Genomic DNA, 22,632 nt, shown 5'->3' on the forward strand with positions numbered 1-22,632 from the left:
TTGCCCGAGACCTTTAAACTGATTATGACGTCACGTTGAGATACGTATTGTGTCAATATGTAATGCATTGTCATTGTAAATGATTTGCTCTATCAGCCGTGACGTCAAATCGACGCTCTGGTACGGACGGGGCGATCGCGAGAGGTGTGCGAATAAGTGGGAGGGTTGCATTCCAGCAATGTCCACAGTTAGCTTGATAGGGTTGTAGGTATGTCCTCATCATTTCAACCAAAGGACGTCCACTGCTGGAGAAAGGCCTCTCCCGAGGATTTTTTTAATGCACAACGAAGAAGCTCTTGGCCTGTATCTCACCTGAGGGTAAGTGATGATCAGGCCGAAGGTGGAAGCGAGCTTCACTTGGAATCTTCAACCACGGAGGAACTGGCTATCTTACCTCTAACTGCCGGAACACAGCAATGCTGTTAAAACATTGTTGTTATGATTTCCACAAAGATCCTGCGCTGCATCCAGGTGTTTCCGACTTTCGCCAGATCGTCGGTGCACTGAGTGGGAGGCCAGCCCACCATTCATCTTCCACCATTCAAGAACTTCCACATAATGAAGATTTTGAAATTCAAGAACATTTCTGTCGCGACAGCCATTAGATCTATGTGCCTTAAAGTTATTTTTATAGACCGTGACTCTCACTTCGGTCCCAGGGTCATGGCATCTGAGTATGGGGTCCCATTGCAATGGGCATCGCTGTTGCTACAAGATGACACTTTCTCTTCCTTTCTAATATCACCTGTCATACGCTTTACACTGAAGGGAAGTGGAACCTTAACTCCGAACTCCTCCTATGTTCTTCTGATTAACTTTCCCTCTGTCAAACTTGACCTCCACTGGTTGAGTTTTTATAGGCGGTCAAGCTGTAGATCCTGGACACACAGGACTTGCAGCATTGGGAACGAGAGGTGAGAATAGTCCCGTTTCTTGCTGTGTATGTTACTTTTGTCTTTTTCTTTGTACCTTTTTGTCTTTGTGGGTTCGTGCAATAAGTTTCTTTCTCTCTTAAGTTACGATTATACCTACCTGCCTACTATATACCTACCTGCTCATAATCTAGAACTTCTTTGGAGAGTAGACGTCTCACTCCCTCGTGGAGTTCCTGTGACACTCATTGCAGGAAACAATCTGGAAGCCGACAAAACTATCATCTACATCTTCTATAATCTATAATATAGATATAAAACTCAAAGGTGACTGACATAGTGATCTATCATCGCACAGCCCAAACCACTGGACGGATCGGGCTGAAATTTGGCATGCAGGTAGATGTTATGACGTAGACATCCGCTAAGAAAGGATTTTACGAAACTCCACCCCTAAGGAGGTAAAACGGGATCCACGTGTACTTACGAAGTTGCGGGCGGCCGCTAGTTATTATTATAAAGAGGAAAGATTTGATTGTTTGTTTGAAACGCTTCGAAACTACTGGATTTGAAAAATCCTTTCACCATTAAAGAATCCACATTTTTTTTCTGCTGAACATAAGCTATAAAATATTTTCAAACACATTTCGGAATTACTATTTTAATTCAATAATTATTTCTAGATGTAATAATTTTAAATTGTGACGAGGACAGGGAGGGAGTCAAAAATCATGAAATTCGTGTGATGTAATTTATTGATAAAATTGCCCCTTATTTTATAAAAGCAATTTATTATTACAAGTAAACACAATCCTACTACGAGTAATATTATAAATGCGAATGTTTGGATGTCTGGATGGATGTTTGTTACTCTTTCACGCAACAACTACTGAACGGATCTTGATGAGACTTTACAGTATTATTCTTTATAACTCAGACACGTAGGCAATAATTTATGACGATCTGTGACAAACTAAATTTCAAGCGGGTGAAGCCGCGGGCAAAAGCTAGTATTGAATAAATGACTATCATCTTTAAAGTCATGTTCATCGTAAAAAACATGGGAAGTGCACACTGAAAATCTATGTCGTGGCATATTGCTTTGCCAATGCTTGTTTTTCTTCATCTAGGTATGTCGTGTAGGTCAATAGGTCATTTACGTATGCTTTACATACAGGTTACATGTCGTGGATATGGAATATTTCCTATTTTCACATGTCTACCTATTTGTTGTTATTTTAAGCTTAATGTGTCTCTCGAAGGTCATTTTAAGTTAGTTGTGTGTGACTAGTTCACTTATCATTTCAGCCACAGGACATCCACTGTTGAACATAGGCCTCCCCCAGTGATTTCCACATGGCCCAGTTGGTAGCGGCCTGCATCCAGTGCCTTCCTGCTACCTTTAGAGCTCATCGGTTTAACTTGACGTGCCAGTAGCGTTTTCAATGGAATGTTTGACGTGATCCACTTAATGAAGTGGCCTCCACTCCAGAACCTTGCTGCCCCATCGGCTGTCAGTTTAAACCAATTTCATCTACCATTACAACACAACCATAGTCCAATTCTAACAAAGACGTGTTGCGAACTTTTTGGATTCTTTGGGCTGTTAGTAACTACTTGACGCTGACGCCCGCCCCTATTCACAAACAATACTATGAGGTCTTATAGTACACGTGGACGCACAGGGTACCACACGAACTAATCACAGAGCTCTATTCAACGCTGTGCGTTCGATTTGCTGCTTCACTTATTAAGCAAGCATCGTTTGTGAAAACTAGTGTGAGTTTATTATAGTTTTTACCTCATAACCCGTTTGTATTCGTCCACCATCTCATCTACTGGCTCCATGGGGGTAGGTTCATGGGTCTTCAGGGCTAAGTATGGGGCTCCAGCATTCACGGCATACGACATCTGAAATGACAAAATGGTCTAACTGTAAACAAATTAAAATGATGACTTACAACCCAATTAAGCTAACTGCGCATCTCCCTGGAATGCGATTCTCCCTCCCACCTACCCGCACACCTTAATTTATTTTTATTTATGTGATTAAATTTCGTTGCGGGTCCAATGACTGTTTAACTTCCCCCGGGACAAACTTGACCTTCATTGGTTGGGTTTTTGTGGCGGTCAAGCTGTAGATCCTGGCTACACAGGAGTTGCAGTGGTGGGAACGAGAGGTGGGAATAGTTCACACACCTTCCGGCGTTTTCCCCGTCCGTACCAAAGCGTCGATGTGACGTCACGGCTGTACGCTGTACGCAGCTCAACCGGGTTATAGACCTTAGTGACCATGTGCGTTATATTTTTTCTAGGGATAGGTCAAAGGTCAAGCTACCTCCCATGGCTGTTTAGTTCACCCATTATAAGACACCCTGTCATCATCATCATAATTTCAGCCACAGGACGTCCACTGCTGAACATAGGCCTCCCCCAATAATTTCCACATCGCCCGGTTGGTAGCGGCCTGCATCCAGCGCCTTCCTGCTACCTTCCTGTAATGGACACCCAGTATTTCTACTGAACCATAATACAATAAACATTTTTACTTACATTGGTCTTGTTAGCGTCCATTTCAGCAAGTTTGCGGTTCAGATCTTGCTTCAGTCCTTGCATCAAGACGAAATCCTTCTCTAATATTCCTTCAAGACCTGCACAAACATGAAAACGGTTTTTAAATATTTAAAATAACTTGAAAACATCGAACTGCCTGAGGTGGGAATTGAATCCACGACCTTTCGCTTGCCGGGCGACTGCTCTTCCATCTGAGCTACTTAGACACTGGCTGAAACGTTCAATAACGGGACTATTCCCACCTCTCGTTCCCACCACTGCAACTCCTGTGTAGCCAGGATCTACAGCTTGACCGCCATAAAAACCCAACCAGTGAAGGTCAAGTTTGTCCCGGGAGAAAGTTAAACTGTCATTGGACCCGCAACGACATTAATCAGAAGAACATAGGAGGAGTTCGAAATTAAAGTTCGACTTCCCTCCATTGCAAAGCGGATGACAGGTGACAAACAAAGGTTTAAAACCTTTATGATAAGATTATGCACCACGGACAATAAATATCAATTAAGGGGGCCTATCTTATGAGCAAATAGCAACTACCTACCAATAATATTTTTTCACAAAATCGCTTAAAGCACAGAAGTTTTTCCTTGTCGCGGCAAGATCGGTGTAGGTAATAAATTTTCAATACACTGTTACGGCCAGCGATTGTTCCATCAATAACTATAAAAACGGTTTTCAACTAAGCCTACTCGCAGACCACGGATTTTTTATCGGCCAATAGTTTAGTCGGACAGTTAATCAGTATGGGCACAGATAATATAATACTAGTATACAAATTAGAATAGGCCCCGGGCCCAACTATCGGCCGACTAAAAATCGGTGGTATGCGCCTTGGCTAAATGGTATTATGATAGGTCAGAGTTGGAATAATAATTGTACTTAATTATGCATTATATTACATATTACAATGCCTATATAACACACATACATTCCGTCGTGTTACGTAGGTACCTACATGTACTTACAAAACCGCAATAGCATTGCAGCAGAGTTCGAGAATTTGAACAAAAATTATACCTATTATTTTGACATAACATCTAGTCATACCACAGTCATACTTAGAATAGATTAGAGACCAACATGAGCAATGTGCATGCTTTGTGTATGACGCAAAACTTTTTTTTTATGCATAACAAGGCAGGTATTTTAATTAATAATAATTTCTCGCCACATTGTAAATTACCTATCCATGTATATCCATGTTTTCAGCAAATAAAATTTTGATTTGATCTGAGCAAAACTACAATTCCAATGGCAAAGCAACAGAAGTTCCAGAGTTTCCCCATAAAATATACTCTTTTCGCATGACATCAAGCTATTTCTATAATATGATAAATTTCGACTTGCAGACTTTTATGGACGTAGCACATTTATCTACCCGGAAAGGGAAAGGGATCGTGACCGTACCAACTCGAAGCGTTCAGTATTCTTTGTATGAAACTCTATACTGCAAACGCACACTTATCCGCGCCGTAACGTAAACGCCTTGCCTTCGCTTCGTAAATTGACTGCGCGCGAAAGGCAATGACAGCTTGCGAAAGGCGATGACAGCTCGCGAAAGAAGATGACAGTTCGCGAAAGAAGATGACAGCTCGCGAAAGGCGATGACAGCTCGCGAAAGACGATGACAGCTCGCGAAAGGCGATAGTGTTGATCCCTTTCCGAGTTGATAAGTCCGCTATGACCTTTAAAAAGAACTACCAACCCGCATTCTTGAGTAATGTCTCCAGATCTTGAGTAGGATACTCTGCTGATGACGGTGCTAACATCCTAGGAGATGGAACAGGCGGAGACCGAGGAGACCGCGGTGAACGGCGAGACAATCCTGGAGCTGAAATGATGTTAAAACAGTTCTTATTATGATCTTCAGGCGGCGCACAAGCAGATGAGGCGAAGTAAATCGGCAAGACCTGGAGCGAGATCAAACGCGAAGCTCAAGACCGAACGCGATGGAGGACTGTCGTGGACGCCCTCTGCCTCATCTAGGGGACATAGGATCTTAAGTCAAATAAGTCATGATCTTCAGGCATATAACCAAAATATTGTAGAAGGGAAACGCTATAGATACGAAATACGAAGAAGAAAGTTAAGGAGAATATCCTGCAATCGAGTGATGATGATATCGAATAGCTTCGTAACTTATACATATAATATCATCATCATAATTTCATAGGACGTCTAATACATAGACCTCCCCTGAGGGTAATATTGTCCCCCAAATTCTCTGGTTGGAAGCGGTCTACATCCAGCTGCATATTGCATCTTTACCAGTTTATCATCTTTATCTTGTAGATTGATATGGCCTTGTATTCTTCAATATTTTAAAAATAAATTCAAATGTTTAAAAATCCGCTTACTCGAAAGCATATCATCTGGCAGTTCCCAAATGGACGGCCTCCTAGCCCTCAGGGTGTCTCCTGGAGGCGGCATGATGCTGCCCAACTCCTGGTCCTTGAGGAGCACCACGCAGACGTAGTCGCAGCAGGAGAGGAGCAGCTCGGGCCGGTTGAAGCGGATGTATTCCCTGGAAACGAGAAGTATCTAGTTTGATTCTTTGAGAATTAGGCCCTTTTCACATGTCCCGGTTGCCGGCTAACCGGCGCCGGGTATCCGGTGAAGTGTATGGGCATGCCGGATTAATTACGCCGGTACATGTGAAAGCTACGTACCATGCCCATACACTTCACCACAAGGTACCCGGCGCCGGTTAGCCGGCAACCGGGACGTGTGAAAAGGGCCTTACTATCATCATCATCATCATCATCATTTCAGACATAAGACGTCCACTGCTGAACATAGGCCTTTCCAATTCTTTCCATGTTATCGATGATCTGAGCGTTTGATTTTCTGCTTCATTTAAGCAAGCATCGTTTATGAATACGGGCGTTAAAAAAGGAGCCGGTCTTTCTTTCTTTCTTTTAATGATTCACCATAAGTGTTTACAGGACACAATCGAACAGTATTGTCGCGCGACGGCGTAAGATTTTTTTAAGCACAAAATCAATGTTTTATTGGGAAAATCAGTTAATTTAGTTAGAACATGGAACTAATACTAAAGTTCACTAAGGCTGAGTTGCACCAACCAACTTTAACAGAAACTTTAACAATAACCGGTGTTTTTTGTATGGAGTTTGACAGACTTTTGACGTTTCTCAAAGTAAGATGGTGCAACGCAGCCTAAGTGTGACTCACATGGGAATCGAACTGAGGACCAATTCTCCAATTATCTAACCATTAACATCAAGAATCAGTGAAAGCGGATCCATCTAGGATATTTCCCAATCAAAACCTGATTTCAGTTTAATTCCTCAAATTTCCAATTCCAACCATAAAATACTTGAAGTCTTACGGTTCACTCTCCAGTCCTCTAGACTGCCAGTCGTCCCTGGCTTCAGTCTGCAGCATCAGGCCGCCCGTCGATCCCTGGTAGACGCTGGACCCTCGGCGAGACGTCGCTTCTAGAGGTGGTATTGAAGCCAGGTCATCATCAACGTAAGGTCTGCGGGTAGGACCTGAAACGAAACATTTGCTGCAGCTATAGTTTTCATTCAAAGTTATTAAGTATGTTATCAATTAGGAAAGGTATAGGATTAAGGTCATAGCACACCAACCCGGGAAGGATTCAACACCGTATCGCCTTCCGCCGCGCTGTCAGACGAGACGAGGCGTTTACGTAGTGTGCTTTCGCTTTGCAGTACGGAGTTTCATACAAATACTGACCGCCTCGAGTTGATACGGTTACGATCCGTTCCCGGGTTGATAAGTGTGCTACGTCTTATAATGTCTTACCAGGATGAATGCAAAAAGCCCCAAATTCCACTTTCTTTCCGAGGACTCCAAGAAATGGGAACCGCAACTTGATGCTTTGCAGCAGACATTCTTCGTACATATCCCAGATGTGCACCGTCTATGCAAAAAGATTAAATTGGTGTTAAATGGAAAGCATTATCAAGGGTAGAGACTCATTTTTCTCGATAACAAGAAGTTGCAATGAAATTGTAAATAATTATATTTTCGTAGCCATATTATGGGCGGGTTTATTTATTTATTTATTTATTTATTTATTTATTTTGGCTTTTCAACAATAAGTACACTATTAAAATTTAAAATACATAACCAAAATTACATGTATAAGTGCCCCATCACTTAAAGAAAAGCACTGCATCTGCTAAATAATGTGTAACTACGCAAAAAATAAAAAATGCAAATGCTACCTACACTACAGTGCAATTTTATATTGCTACAGTATACAATAATACAGATGCATCGAACATATTCGCAAATGTTTGTTACAATAGAGATAACCAATACAGTATTTAAATAAATTCAGTTAATTTTAAATGCATGATTATTCCAAAGCAAGTATGGCCTTCTTTATACCAGGTATTGAGGTAAAGTTTAAATCTATGTCGGTTTCATGGTCCATATACAATGTATACATCCTGGACAGCGAACTGTGCTTTCTCAAATTGGTGCGGCCTTGCGGCAAGCTGAATAGTTTTTTATTTAATTGTCTGGGTAGAACACGTGGCACATGGTAATAAACTTTGCTAAGTAAATCGGGACAATTAAATATACCAGCTGTAAGTTTTTTTAGAAAAACTAAATCCAACATTTCTCTGCGCCTCTCCAGCGATGCCATTCTGAAATATTTTAGGCGATCCTTATATGATTTGAGCTTTTTCCCCAATTTGCAATTGTATGTCAGATGCCATAAAAACCTCTTCTGCAGCCGTTCAATTCGTGCGATATGCACACCATATCCAGGAGACCAGACAACACTACAGTATTCCAAGTGGCTCCTAACTAACGAGTTATACATTACTTTTTTTGTACTAGGCTTTTTGAAATCTTTACACTGTCTCAGAACAAATCCTAACATTTTAGATGCCTTTAAAACTACTTCATCGATATGTTGAATGAAATTCAGTTTTTTATCAACGGTTAGTCCAATGTATGATAATAATCGCTCTCGCTCTCGCAAAAAAAAGGGTGTGACCTGCACTCAAATTGGGTACTTCAAGGTACTTTAGGTGAAGTACCTTGAAGTTCTTATAAATTATTCTGAACTACAGTATCCAAAACAGCTATCCTCCAGAACCTACCCTGCTTGGGTTTCATTAGAGGTCAAACTGTAGATCTTAGTACGGACGACAGCACATCAACCTAAACACAGTGGCATCTTATTTCGTTGTAACAGAGACTATTTTTCAACAAAAATGTATAACTTGATGTGCTGTCGACTGTACATAATTATAATGGTAAAGATGGAATTACTCCCATTAAACTTACGCAGTTATTGCAGTAAGCCAGCACGATCTCTTCAGAAGCAATCACAGCGACGTCCAGTACAGCAGCCAAGGTCGGAGTAGGGAGTGTCGCGAAGGGTTTCTCATGAATTATTTTGAGGTGCGGATTCACACACAGCTATCCCTTGGGACACAAGCTTCACTGCTTGGGTTTCACTAGTTACCATTTACCAAGTTTCAGATCCTGACCGTTCAGGAATTGCAAATGCAATGGTGGAGACGAAATAGTAGTGTTCTACAACTTACACAGTTATTACAGTAAGCCAGCACGATCTCTTCAGAAGCAATCACAGCGACGTCCAGTACAGCAGCCAGGGTCGGAGTAGGGAGTGTCGCGAAGGGTGCAGCCTGCGTGGTTTCCCATAGACGGACGATCCCGTCGCAGCTTCCCGTGGCCAGCAGGTGGAGGGGAGATACCACGTGGAAACACGTCACACCCTGGGAATAGTCCTCGTAAATTCATGAACTGCTTGAAATGGCTAAATACTTCGCGATCTGTTTGTGCTGCTGGGTTCTACTAAGTTCTAAGTGAAGGGTCACCTGATGGTAAGACAGAACCTTTTTAAAAACCATTAATCTATCCTGAAAACCCAAATTAGTTTGTGGTCTTATTGTAAAGTGAAAGTTCTGTTTTTAATAGCTTTGTAATCAATAAATAGCGTTGGTTCAATTAGAATTCGCGACCTGATGACTTACTGATGACTTTACTTTTTACTTTACTTTTTGTCCCAATTGCCAAGCAATACACAATCTATGGGAGAGTCACGCTTTAGCAGCTCATAAAAGGTATACAATGGATTAGTACCTATGTCCAAATCCACTACAATAATGTGTGTTATAGAGTTCCTAGCCTAACGTCCAGAAGTGGACTGCCATAGGCTAAGAAGACAAAACTATGAAAGACTCTATCGATGGCTCCTACGTATACTGGCGTAAGTGAAAAAAGTAAATTTTACAGGAGAGCCATTTTAGTGGCCAGAACCATATTTTTGGGTCATATCTTCTGACCTACTAAAACGAATTTAATGAAATTTCACATTTAGCCTTAACATGTAATGCTTTTGCTACTGCTGTTATCAATTTTTATATTTTATCTTAAATAATAGGTATTGTTCCCTACTTTTATCTCTGTGAATATGGCAAGAATGCAAAGTAACACGGTGTATATTTTGAGATTTTACGCATTGCCCTTTTACGTCGGTATATTTCTATAATTTTATGTATATTGTTCAACGTAAAGAGACTTAAATGACAACGTAAATATAATATTTTAAGCGATTACTCTCTTTATTTATGCATGTAATTATTTTAATTGTTATCATGTGCTATATCAATAATAAATCAGTTAGAAAAAGTCGTTTAATGTACCGTTTTACGTTTTAACGCAAATACGCCCATATACTGTGCTCGAGATTTAGTTAGGTCTTTTAACATAATGTGTCATATTTTTAAAAAATATAAATAACTTGAAAAAATCGAATTGCCTAAGGCGGGAATTGAACCCACGATGCCTTAGGCAGTTCGATTTTTTCAAGTTATTTATAATTTTCAAATTAGTTTGAGATGCGACTCTTAACGCTAAAAATTAAATAACTATATAATGTGTCATAATTTATAAATAAAACAATTTGCTAAATATTTTCATGGCTTTATTTAAGATTTGGATTATAAAAAATATATGTTTATGTAAGCAACTACTCGTATAGATTGACGAATCGTATGATTGGGCTTTATACGTGGCGTAGTTTTGCACATACGCCTATTTGCCTAAAATTTTATTTTGTATCTAATGGAAAAAAAAATTTTTTTTCTTACTGATGTTATAGATTAGAGCAAAGTGAAATCATTGCTTATATAATTGGAAAAAGGCGTAAGCGTCAGTTTCGCCCTTATACGTAGGAGCCATCGCTATAGCCTCCAAGTTATCTTACCCTTTGCACTCTGAAGACGTAGTCATCCAGCTTCCCAGGTACATGCCTGGAGCGAACACTGACGGTGGAATCGTGGGAGCAGGACAGCACGATGTCGCCGTCTCGTGTGTACGCCACGCGCCGAACTGCGCGCGAGTGGACTTTGCGCCATGTGGTGATGGCATTGTATGTGGTGTGAGGGGGGGATGACAGCTCCTGGGAATTGGAGAGCAGGTTTAGGCAATTTGATTCATATATTTTGATGTATAGCTATGTTGACAGACTTTTGAAGGACCTTTCCTATAGAAAATTGAGTCAAAATCAAAATCAAAGAGTCAAAATCACGATAACAGACAATATTATAAACTATTCAAAAAAGACTTCTATGTTGGTAGGTACCACCAGAGTTGCTGCTCTATATTGATATTGTTTGCAAGATTTTAATGAATGCGAGGGTAATAAATCGTCGGTCCACCTAATAGGAGGACGTCCCTCGCTGCATCCACGCTAAATGCAGGACGCTACCAAATTGGGCGATGTGGAAATAATTGGGGGAGGCCTATGTTCAGCAGTGAACGTCTTATGGCTGAAATGATGACGATGAGAGAGCAAGAGTATGTATTGAAATGAATGAAATCGCTTAATAATCATAAATTAAAAGCATTGACTCACCATCCAAAAGTAGTAATTGATGTTATCGGGAGTCTTGCTGTAAAACAGTGACAGTCTCGGCTGCAGGAACCGAATCCTGGTCAGATCACCCCGCTCCGTGCCGAAGAGTAGCTCGGAACCTTCCAGATCTGAGTTGGAATAGGCTAGGCACTAGAGAAAAAGAAATACAATATGAATTTTACTATTCTCAGGCTTTAGTCTCAAGCCTTATTACACAATCATGTAAAATTTTAGGTAAGTAGGTACCACATTTGCGGGACTTATTCCATCACACTTTTCCACCACTGGAACACCTGTATAAACAGGATCTACAGCTTGGCCTCCAACGAAACCCAACCAGTGAAGGTTGAATAGTCCCGGGGGATAGCTAATAGTCTTGAAATCTAAGGGATTAGAAGGGCCTAAGTATACTAAATAAAGGATTTGAATTTTTGAATTTGACGGGTATTCGCCTGGCTGGCACTAACTGAAGGGAAGTGGATTGCTTAAGAGTTCGAACTCCTCCAAACATGTCTCTTTAATTTCATTGCAGGTCTCTGACTATAGGTATAGTCATGGATGCATTATGTCTTATTAAATACTTACTGTCGGTATACTAGGCAGACCAGTAATGCAGAATGTGGCAGTGTGCGTCAGTGTAGTAGCATCGTAAACGGTCAAGCTTCTATCTGATGCTGACAGCAACAAGCATTGCACGTCCTGTAAAAACAATAAATACGTCAAAGAAAACGAAATTTTTCTTTCTAAGCTTGGGCCGAATATACCTAAATTCTACATTAAAATAAAATATTCTAAGACATTTTCATACTGCCCCATCTAATCCCAAACTAAGCTAGTAAAATGCTATGTACCTATGTAAAAAATGGCATGATCAAATAACTTACGTTAAGATAAATGGCATCTGTTATCCAGGAATTCTTCACTCGTCGATGAACGCCTGTTCTGTGATAGAATACCTGAAACATATTTGCGAATAAGTTCCAGTTGTTCATCCAACTGAAGATGACGTTACTGAAAGCAGTGAAGCTGACAAAGAAGTAATTTGACGTAACTGAAAGCAGTAAGATGATGTCACTAAAACGGGACTATCCCCACATCTCGTCCACCGCTGCAACTCACTCCTGTGTAGCCAGGATCTACAGTTTGACCAACAATAAACCCAACCAGTGAAGGTCAAGTTTGTCCCGGGGGAAAGTTAACTGACAATGGACCCGCAACGAAATTAATCAAGAGAACATAGGAAGATTTCGAAGTTCCCTCCAGTGCAAAGGAAATGACAGGTGACAAAACAAAGGTTTAAGTAACCTTTAAAAAAAAATTAGGTCACTAATATAGTGAAGCTGATGATGAATAGGAATAAAACAAACCTCGTAAGAAGTGAGCAACTGCAGATCCCCACTATAGATGCCCACTCTGCCCCCTTTTGAGACTGCGACGTAGCAAAACGAGTCGTCTCTCTCGATGCTGACTAGTTTCACGATGGATTCTCTCTGAAAAAGAAAATGGACAATATTCAAGTCCCTCCACATAATATACGCAATCGACTCTTTTTTCTCCTTCTGCAAGTATTTTTTCTGTGACAATCTGGCCCTTATTATAGGCCTATGTTCACAGCATCTTTCTTTCTCCCTGATCTATTTTGTCAAGGGATCCATTCTAGGCCCTCTGCTATTCCTTTTATACGTCAACAACATCAAGAAATGCTTTAATCACTCAACATTTTTACTGTACGCTGACGATCTTAAAATGTATGATGACTTCCAGCCTCCCGAACAAGCCAGTTTCTGAAAAGTATCGGTACATATCGAGGTGCTGAAGTGCTTGTACATAAACGTCACCATGTTGGTTCGAGTACAGGAGTGGAGTACGAGGGCGATTCCTCTGCAGCGAGGCTTAAATCTCTCAATGATTGCTTCCTTCTTCAATCAGACCTTGACACACTAAGTGAGTACTGTTAAACCAACAAATTATTGAGGCTTTGGTTATCTTGTGCCATCAGCCGTAGGTACCTTGCAATGCTCCAGTCTCTTCACCGCCCCCTCCTTCACATGATTCCACACGTCTGCCCTGGAGCTGGTCTTCCTCGCCCCAACGGCCACCAGACGGTTGACCAGCTGCCGCCACCAGACCTTCCCACTGTGGAAGGGGTCGAGGAGTTGGAAGAGCTTGTGAGAGTGCGTGGTATATTTATGGTGGCCTGGAAGAGAACAGGTCTATCATTAAAATCTAAAAGTTTCATTATCTAGTTTTAATTGAATTTCATCAAATCCTCCAATGTTTGACAAATGAAGAAGAAGCAAAAGAAATAGATAAAGTAATACTAAAGATAGAGTTACAGCGTTAGGGATGAGAATTGGGAAAAATCCCGTAAACTCAATTGTTCATTAACACCAAATAACAAGAAGAACTAGAGAAAGAAAAAACAAGTTTTACCAAAGATGGAGTTGCAGCGTTAGGGACAAGAGGTGGTGGCAATAGCCCGTCTGCGTTAGCACATCATCACTACATAGTAGGTATAAATCAAAGTCGCTTTCCGCTGTATGTCCCTACTACGCAACGAATTTTGATGCGTTTTTTTTAATAAATAGAGTGACTCAAAAGGAAGGTTTATATGTAGATATAAAACATGCATATTATAGAAGAGAAAAGCCGGGAAATTCCATGGCAACCGTGTGAATCCGGGGCGGGCCGCTCGCGCTAGTTATAAAATAAGCAGAAGAATTAAAAGAAAAAGAACAAGTGTTTACCAAAGATGGTGTCCAAGGCACTAACAAAGCCAGCCTCGTCGAGCCATAAGGAGTCTTCCAGCGGCTTGGCCGGCGCTGCGAACTGGATGCCCTCCTCCGCTGCTGCTGCCCTCATCACTTGCTCCACTCGTCTAGGTAAAATAGCAGTTTAATTTATGTGTGTCATCCATACTTACTAATATCATAAATGGGAAAGTAAATCTGTCTGGTCAAGCGCACGAAGCCTCGGACAAAAGCTAGCTAACTAAATTAATATGTATGAATGTAATGTTTTGCAAGTCGGAGGGTTGGCAGAGACTCCACCGTGATCTCACAGGATACTATGTTGTGAGCAGCGCAAGACCGATCGTTGTGGAGTTCTTGGGCCTTTGGCAGCTGTGGACGTTTTTTGGTTGAAACAATGACAATAAAGGTTCTCTTCTACCTTATCAAAATACACTCAACATCAAATAATCCGCAACTTCCGCGACGCGAACTTTAAAGATTTTCTCCTGACACAATCATGGTACCCCAACAATATTGGTGTTATTTGAAAGCCCAATAAATATCCTTAAAGAAAAATACATTTCATTTCTAAATAAATGATTAACATATACCATAAATGTGACTTGAAAATAGACCTCACTTTGGGCTCACCTCTGGGATCAATTAGACCAATTTTTATGGTTATAAAACCAAATAAAGATCTCACGTGTCCTCTTTAACAGATGGATAGCGATTAATCCGAACTTAACAGTTTTATAGTCATAAAAAATGGCCATAGCGTAACTACCTATTTTTTGAAGAAGTGACTCTGGATCCTTGTAAAGACACATTTTTGGGGTAAAAACCTTTCCTTTAATGAAATGAAGTTTAGAACTAGGCATTCAAATGGTATCAATGTTGGTGGGAAGTGGGGATGCATACGTTTGATAAGTGCTTGTCGCGGGAGGTGCGATTTATTTGATGCCGAGTGTAGTAAACATCATGTGAACACGTAAAATCTTGAGTTATTGAATTTGTCTCAACCACAAACATGATTATACAATGTTATGTTAAACTACGAAGTAAAGACGTTTTCACTTTACTTTTACTTCGACAGTTGTAGTAGGTACCTGTCAATATCGCAAGCCTGGCTCCGCTGCTTGTTCTTCCTGAAACTCCTGCGCAGCTTGCTCAGAACTGCCGGCGTCATCTTGTTCATCAGCTCTCTCGCCAGGACCTCGTCATCGTCACTGTGTAGACAGCACATTAACCACATTACGTGTATATTGGGTGTTGTGTTAGTTACCCCGATAAAGTTAACTGCGCACCTGGCAGTTACGTGACGTCACATCGACGAGAGAGACGAGGCGTGCTGGTAAGTCGCATTCCAGCGAGGTAAGTACGCTGTTAGCTAAGTAGAGCTAACAGTTAGCTCGATCGGGTTGTACCTACTTACATAAAATATGTCTACGGTTAAAACAAAACCCTCAATATTTTGTTACAAGAGGCCAATATAAAAATAAGCAAACGAGACACCAAAGTAGAATAATGTTTCCTAGCATAAGACTGCAATTATTTAAACGAAGCCCCTATTGTATGGCTATTAAAATATATAATAAGTTACCTGAATTTTTTAAACTGTTGCCGCTAGAGTTGTTTAAAAAAAAGTTGCATATCTGGCTTTTGAATAAATGCTATTACTCAATACAAGAATACTTTGACGACAAATTATTATGATTAACAGACTATTTAATTTTCTCGACTAGAATTATTTATTGTAAAGCATGTTAATATAATCCATTGTAATAATAATCCTGACATTCAAACGCTGTAATTTATTATTGTTCTTTTGTACTTACATTATTATTTTTTTCAATATTTGCACGACTAATTAAGTCAACATGTGGACATGCCAATTGTAATAATAATATCTTGTAAAACCATGTAAAAGCAAATAAATATTTCTGATTCTGATTCTGAATGAAAAATTAAAATAAACGGTGCTACGAGATTCTTACCGAATCAGCTCAATACTTGTGTAGAGTTGGGTAGCTCCTTTGATTTTAAGCTATGACATGTGCTACCTTCTTCAATGTAACTTTTGAGTTTAAAAACACTGTCCATTAATAAATATGTCACATGAATAAACAAAGACTTAGGCTGAGTTGCAACACCTAACTTTAACCGTGACTAGAACGATAACCGGCGTATTTTGTATGGAGTTTGACAGATTTTTGAAGTCAAAGTAAGATGGTGCAACCCAGCCTAACTGTTATAGCTTTAAATGGCTACTAGAACAAGTAGATTTAATTAGTTTTATTTAGGTATACACACCAGCAAGACAAGCTTTCTTCTGACGCACTTCTAACCGAATAGCTCTTTTCAATAATTTCGGAACACTCATCATTTAAAGATTTCTGCGATTTGATAGACATTTTTACACCTACTTTGTTTTTATCGTTAACAGGCAGTATTAGATCAATTTTCATTTTCTCGTAGCAACGCGTTCTAAGTAGTTTTAATTCGAAGGGGAGGAAACGCCATCTACCGTTCACAATATAAATTACAGGTAAAGCAACACAAACATAGTGACATCTAGGGGTGAGTAGCGCAATTATGTGTACATATAAAAGCATGCTTTTTGCTTTTAGCGCTATCTAGCGACGAATAGACTAACTAATTTATCTTGAGTATGGTAGCCATGCATTTTAATAATGAAGGATATAAATTTGAGAAAACCATTAACTTCTAGGTAGGTATGAGAAAAGAAGCAACACATAAAAAATGATTTTTTGATCACAATGCGTTCTACTAAATACATTATAAATTGTATAGTAAATAAAACAACCCATTCGAACATTGTCTATTTTATTGTATGTATGTATAATAATGCTTAGTTAACTAATATAATGCATATTACTAAATGTAGGCTATACGGGCGAGCGAATCATCGTAAATACTTATATTATTAATTTAGGTATCTTCTAAACGCTAAAATATTCACTCAGTCCTTCACTTATAAAGAATTCATGGAATAACAGAAAATAATTTCGTTTTAAGACCGAATTATGGGTACGTAGCACATAATCGTAGTACATTTTGGATTTAAATTTAAGTTCAGATTTTACGATTGTTATTTTATACAAAATAAGCAAAACCAAAACTTCGGCTTCTTTCCAATGAAACTTAAAACTACTGTACATAAAATATAATACTAATACGTATATGCAGATGCAGCTTTCAAAAATCAAGGCCCCAGAGAAAAATAGTTGAAAAAAAATATCTTTGACGGACGGAAATAATACTTAGAACAAAAACAATATGAGTTAACTTAAACAATACACTCACCGGGGCCAAAAAAATAGGAACTATCAACCACTTTTAACTAATCAATAAAAATAAAAAGAGTGGCCGCGAGTTTCCGAATTTAATAAAAAATCCACTTATTTAATTTTATATTATCTAACTATACATTTACACACATAAAATACTTTGGATCGAGATACCCACCATTGCATTACTATTTTTAACACTTTTTCTTGTTTTATTCAAGGAACCTTTTTTAAATAATAAGAAGATAAGTTTTAGTACTAGTTATTCTACGACGTATGTTGGCACAGAGTTGTTGCAGAGGTAAAATTAGATGAAAAAAGAAGAAGATAGCTTAGAAAAAGCGTGAAAAATAGAAACACATTCCACTGGCTATCACATTATAATTGAAGGTTCTTTTGGCTATTTGCAATAATATCTATTATCGTTAGTTTCGTGTGTTTTAAGTACTTATTATTATGTTCACGAAGAAACGGATCAATTACAATAATAAAATATAAGGAGCGGTTTTCAGTTATTATCTAGATAATTTAATTACTCTACCATTGAATCTGGAATGTTGAAACAATACCTAATATCTAAAACCTTGGATACCACAAACTTTTATAGATACATTGATTTTAGGTCTACCTAAAACTATGTCTATATCTTTATAATAATCGCTTAGGAAATAAATAGCTTACAATTACAAATATTTAAAATTATTATTGTACGAATGCGTATACACGTATTTTTATACAGCTCACAATTTTCAAATTACGATGCCCTAAGAAGTGACTAAAATACTGTAGTCACGGTATGGCATCAAAAATGCATTGAAGACATCAATTTAGAAGTCTCGAGGAGAATTATTTTTTCTCAATATTTCTAAGTTAGATACTCTTCAGTAACCAAAAACAGAGATCACATTCTTTACTACAGTCAGATAAACGTCGAACTGTATTCCTTGTTCTTCGAAGAATTCATTGCAAATATTGTCTCTAAATACAATCCCTTATGATGGGGATTGTATTTTATACAATTATTTGAACACATCTTTGTTTAATAAAGAATTGTAAGATACGAGTAAGTGCTAATAATTACTGTAACGTACCAATATAAATTGATAGATCGTATACATCGATAGTCTGAGTTTTAGAGATTAGGATTACCAAAGTCGTATCACAATATTTCATTAAGTTCTAAACCGTTCTGAAAATGTTACTTCCAATTAACGCAACACGGGTATTATTTTTGGGCATTTCATGCATTTCAACTACTGAATCGATTATTCAATATTTTTATATTATTATAAGTAAAGTATTGTTTTTGTGTTCAGAAACTGTTCTGTATGTGTCATAAAACAATCCAGCATCTTTACTTATTATCTCAGATTTATTAATATAAATCCGAAATCAAAAACTTTAATAAACCGGTCTGTTTGAAAAATCATTCAAACAGTGACGGATAGCAACTCTGTCGATATCTCGTGGTCCGTCGTCCGGTTGAACGAGAAAATCGCTCGATCGAACGCCGCTCGATCGAAAGTCACACGGTCAGTACACCGGGCTGTGTGCGTCGTAGTTTAGTTGGAGATACGGTGGTATGGCCGCGGAGAGCTCCGATGCTCGGCGTCTGAGCGCAGCGATGCTATGACCGCGCCACACTTCTTCTTCAGCTGGTTCGCCTCCATTACCTGTAAAAGGTAATTAAACAATGATTAATACTAATAACGTCAAACTATGGTCATAGTACAAAATCAGAAAATCACCATAGTCCTCAAACATAAATACCTACTCAAGCATTTATGTTAGTTTTTAATTTTATTTAGTTTTTTGAAGAAATTTCATTGCAAACTCCAGTAGGTCATTACGTATTTTCAGGCTACATCGCTATTTATGAAAGCAATTAATATTAGTATCTCATAAAGTATTTCTTGGGCTTACCTGAAGCTGTAGGCGACGCGTTGTTGTTGGCGCAGTGCATGTGAGGAGGAGTGGGGGAGCCCTCTAGCGGTCCGCCAGCCTGCTGACCACCACTGATGTTGTTGCAGTACGACATCATGGTATCGCCTACGAAAAAAATTGACACATTTCACAAAATATTTCATTCTGTCAAGGACAGAAAAAAGTAATATAAAAGAAAAGAATAAAACGTAACTTTTCCGTCAACCGAAGAAAAATATGGTTTCATTTGCTCTCTTCTTGCTACGAAATATTATGCAGAAAATCACATTCTTTTGAAGAAAAAAAGTTAAAAAAAAGTAACTGTTAATGGTTACCTGCGTAGCCACTTCATTGTCTGAGTTTGATTTTATGTAGGTTAGTTCAACATATTTAAAAATATACTAAATGAAAATTTTACTTACCCAGCGAATTCAGCGGGTAGTGGCCTTGGTACGGCTGCCCAGAGGCCACAGAACTTATGGGAAGCGATGGGTTAAGATCAGCCGCTAGTTGGGGCAGCGTGCCCGCTCCGAAGCCCCCCATAGACACACCACCCTGGGATAGCTGGCCGAGACCTGAAATGACATTCATTAATTTAATAAAATGGCCCATTTCCTTATTTAAATATTTACTTAAGAACTTACTAGAGTTAATTAATCATATTAAAGCATGGTTATCTTAGATAATATTTTTGCAATGATAATTTTTTATAAGAAAAAATCTTAGTCCCAAGGACGCCGAAGTCATGGTCACACGACAAGCACGCACGAATGTTTCCACTACTCAACAACAGATGGCGCACATTGAAATTTGGTAGAAACATTGCAGGAATGAAAAAATCATGAATCTTTAGATTAATAAAGCATGAAACATAAAACTTTTTACTGGTGTTTTTACAGTTTACATTAGTTTACCTCCTTTGGTCTTTGTACCTCAATTTACGTTCTAAAAAAATAGTAGTTAAGACGTTCAAGTCTTGAAGAGTCTCACCTGCAGGCATGGATCATGGACCAAGGTCGATCAGCGAACACGTCTGGACTACACCACGTCTCCAATGTGATAGGTACTCAATTGGTTATGCCGTACCTCTAGCATGAACAACTTTGGTCCTCGAATCGTTTGCGTATTCGACAAAATTCGATATTTAACCTTCGATTTAAACGATAACGTGACAATTTTGATTCTCAAAATAAGTTTCGTGCACAAGGGCGCTGTTGTAGTTTTCGTACTTAGATTAATCTAAGTTTTCGTGCTAAATCTTTTGATGGCGGTTCGAATACGCAAACGATTCGAACTCGAAAGTTTTTCGTGCAAGCCGTACAGTAGTCTTTAGGTCAAAAGTATGAGTCTCACCTGCAGGCATGGACCAGGGCCGGTCTGCGAACACTCCCGGACTACAGACGTCTCCAGTCCCGAAGGGCGGGAGTCCGTGGGAGGGCAGCAGTGCCCCTGGAGATCGGAACACGTTGGTGCTCTTCTTGATGCACATCTGGTTCTGCTGTAGACTTTATAACCAGCCTCACCTGCCAGAGCTACCATGGTCAATCAACATCCCTGCAGTGCTACACCGAAACGCTACGTAAACGTAGTTTCGGGTCTATTCTGTCACTGTCGCTCATGCTAGCATCTCGCTATGCGTGAGAGGGATGGCAACTTCGGACAACGTTTTTCGAAGTAACCCTTACCGGAAAGCAGAAGTCTCCAGTGTGACAAGTTGTGCACTAGTCTTATGATCTAAAAAAAAGAGTCTCACCTGCAAGCATGGATCATGGATCATGGACCAGGGTCGGTCAGCGAACACGTCTGGACTACACCACGTCTCCAATGTGATAGGTACTCAATTGGTTATGCAGTACCTCTAGCATGAACAACTTTTGTCCTCGAATCGTTTGCGTATTCGACAAAATTCGATATTTAACCATCGATTTAAACGATAACGTGACAATTTTGATTCTCAAAATAAGTTTCGTGCACAAGGGCGCTGTTGTAGTTTTCGTACTAAATCTTTTGATGGCGGTTCGAATACGCAAACGATTCGAACTCGAAAGTTTTTCGTGCAAGCCGTACAGTAATCTTTAGGTCAAAAGTATGAGTCTCACCTGCAGGCATGGACCAGGGCCGGTCTGCGAACACTCCCGGACTACAGACGTCTCCAGTCCCGAAGGGCGGGAGTCCATGGGAGGGCAGGAGCGCCCCTGGAGATCGGAACACGTTGGTGCTCTTCTTGCGCTTTTTCCACTTCGCCCGGCGGTTCTGGAACCAGACCTGTGGAGGGAGAATGGGAATTAGCTAATGATTCACGTACTTAGGTTTTAGGGAGACAAATGTGATATGTATATTGACTTATTCCAAGACAAAGAAAGTACCTACCTATGTAGGTAGGTATTTATTCTGTGCATGTTGTCTGGGAGATAACAATAGCCATTTTCCAGTTCAATTTCCAATTAATCTATTGATTTCCAAGTATTAATGTAGTGTACACTATTGTATGTTATGTTGAATTGGTAAGTCGAACCAATAACACCAAGCAACACTGATAACACGGATATCGGCTCGCAGCAAGCAACAACGCGTCTTCCCTTACGGCGGTCGGTAGGTCTGCCTGACAGCTCCNTCCTCAACTTCATAGGATATGGAGCAGGCCACGCCCTAAAATGTCCGGATGTCGTCATAGTATTATGGAATACATATAAAATACTTTTATTATTTCATTTTTTAATCCTCAAGTGTCCGTTACAATCTAATTAATATTTAAGTATTCAAAAAGTAAGAGATTAATTTTGATACTTTACTGCTGTGCCCAGGAATCTGAGGCGGTTTCTGACAATGTCCTTTTTCAATAAATTAAAATATTATCCTAATGTCACCGAAGTCATGGTCACACGACAAACCGCGCGAATGTTTCCGCTACTCGGCAACAGATGGCGCGCATTGAAATTTGGCAGAAATATGTAGCAAGTATTGAATAGAAAAGAAAAAAAAAGATGCATGATAAAATTAATAATGAAACATAAAACTTATTGCTGATGTTTTTAAAGTTTACATTACTTTTATGTCTCTTTTCCTTGCTTATTTCATGTTCTAAACTACCTAACTGCTAGCTGTATTTATTTGACATCTTAAAAGAGTCTCACCTGCAGGCATGGACCAGGGTCGGTCAGCGAACACTCCCGGACTACAGACGTCTCCAGTCCCGAAGGGTGGGAGTCCATGGGAGGGCAACAGCGCCCCTGGAGATCGGAACACGTTGGTGCTCTTCTTGCGCTTTTTCCACTTCGCCCGGCGGTTCTGGAACCAGACCTGTGGAGGGAGAATGGGAATTAGCTAAT

At 39.5% G+C, this 22,632-nt stretch overlaps 3 protein-coding genes across 4 annotated transcripts in view; all 3 read right to left on the bottom strand.

Annotated features, from left to right (window-relative positions):
• Positions 1–1,055: 1,055 nt before the first annotated feature.
• On the bottom strand, positions 1,056–12,153 carry LOC114366193 (uncharacterized). The gene is made up of 12 exons (XM_028322975.1): positions 12,136–12,153; positions 11,923–12,036; positions 11,338–11,487; positions 10,687–10,881; positions 9,002–9,193; positions 7,236–7,353; positions 6,796–6,958; positions 5,804–5,970; positions 5,152–5,277; positions 3,426–3,523; positions 2,674–2,783; positions 1,056–1,134 (listed from the first exon to the last, which is right to left on the bottom strand). The coding sequence occupies exons 1-12, from the start codon at positions 12,151–12,153 to the stop codon at positions 1,056–1,058; spliced, it is 1,530 nt and encodes a 509-aa protein (XP_028178776.1).
• Positions 12,154–13,319: 1,166 nt separating this feature from the next.
• LOC114366194 (uncharacterized) lies at positions 13,320–15,324 on the bottom strand. Its single transcript, XM_028322976.1, has 3 exons — positions 15,179–15,324; positions 14,085–14,215; positions 13,320–13,534 (listed from the first exon to the last, which is right to left on the bottom strand). Exons 1-3 carry the CDS (start codon positions 15,322–15,324, stop codon positions 13,320–13,322), a joined length of 492 nt encoding a protein of 163 aa, XP_028178777.1.
• A 1,591-nt stretch (positions 15,325–16,915) lies between these two features.
• LOC114366203 (homeobox protein orthopedia) overlaps positions 16,916–22,632 on the bottom strand; it is a 52,339-nt gene continuing 46,622 nt past the window's right edge. The window contains exons 5-8 of one of the 2 annotated variants that reach the window (XM_028322987.1): positions 22,438–22,603; positions 19,726–19,878; positions 19,304–19,429; positions 16,916–19,053 (exon numbers count right to left, since the gene is read on the bottom strand). In XM_028322987.1, the coding sequence (XP_028178788.1) occupies positions 18,914–19,053; positions 19,304–19,429; positions 19,726–19,878; positions 22,438–22,603 (585 nt within the window). In that variant the 3' untranslated portion in view covers positions 16,916–18,913. The remainder of the gene's footprint in view (positions 19,054–19,303; positions 19,430–19,725; positions 19,879–22,437; positions 22,604–22,632) is intronic. The other variant, XM_028322988.1, reaches the window with a different exon arrangement.

The sequence above is a fragment of the Ostrinia furnacalis genome, unplaced genomic scaffold (genome assembly GCF_004193835.3).
Source record: "Ostrinia furnacalis isolate ACB-3 unplaced genomic scaffold, ASM419383v2 OfSCF0577, whole genome shotgun sequence".
NCBI classification, from domain to species: domain Eukaryota; kingdom Metazoa; phylum Arthropoda; class Insecta; order Lepidoptera; family Crambidae; genus Ostrinia; species Ostrinia furnacalis.

Coding starts and splice junctions, on each gene's coding strand:
- LOC114366194 (XM_028322976.1), bottom strand. CDS start 15,324: ATGTGGTTAATGTGCTGTCTACACAGTGACGATGACGAGGTCCTGGCG. Junction 14,216..15,178: donor CAGGCTTGCGATATTGACAG/GTACCTACTACA, acceptor TATTTTACCTAG/ACGAGTGGAGCAAGTGATGA. Junction 13,535..14,084: donor TGCCTTGGACACCATCTTTG/GTAAACACTTGT, acceptor GTTCTCTTCCAG/GCCACCATAAATATACCACG.
- LOC114366193 (XM_028322975.1), bottom strand. Junction 6,959..7,235: donor GGCTTTTTGCATTCATCCTG/GTAAGACATTAT, acceptor GTTTCGTTTCAG/GTCCTACCCGCAGACCTTAC. Junction 5,278..5,803: donor GCCAGATGATATGCTTTCGA/GTAAGCGGATTT, acceptor ACATCATTTCAG/CTCCAGGATTGTCTCGCCGT.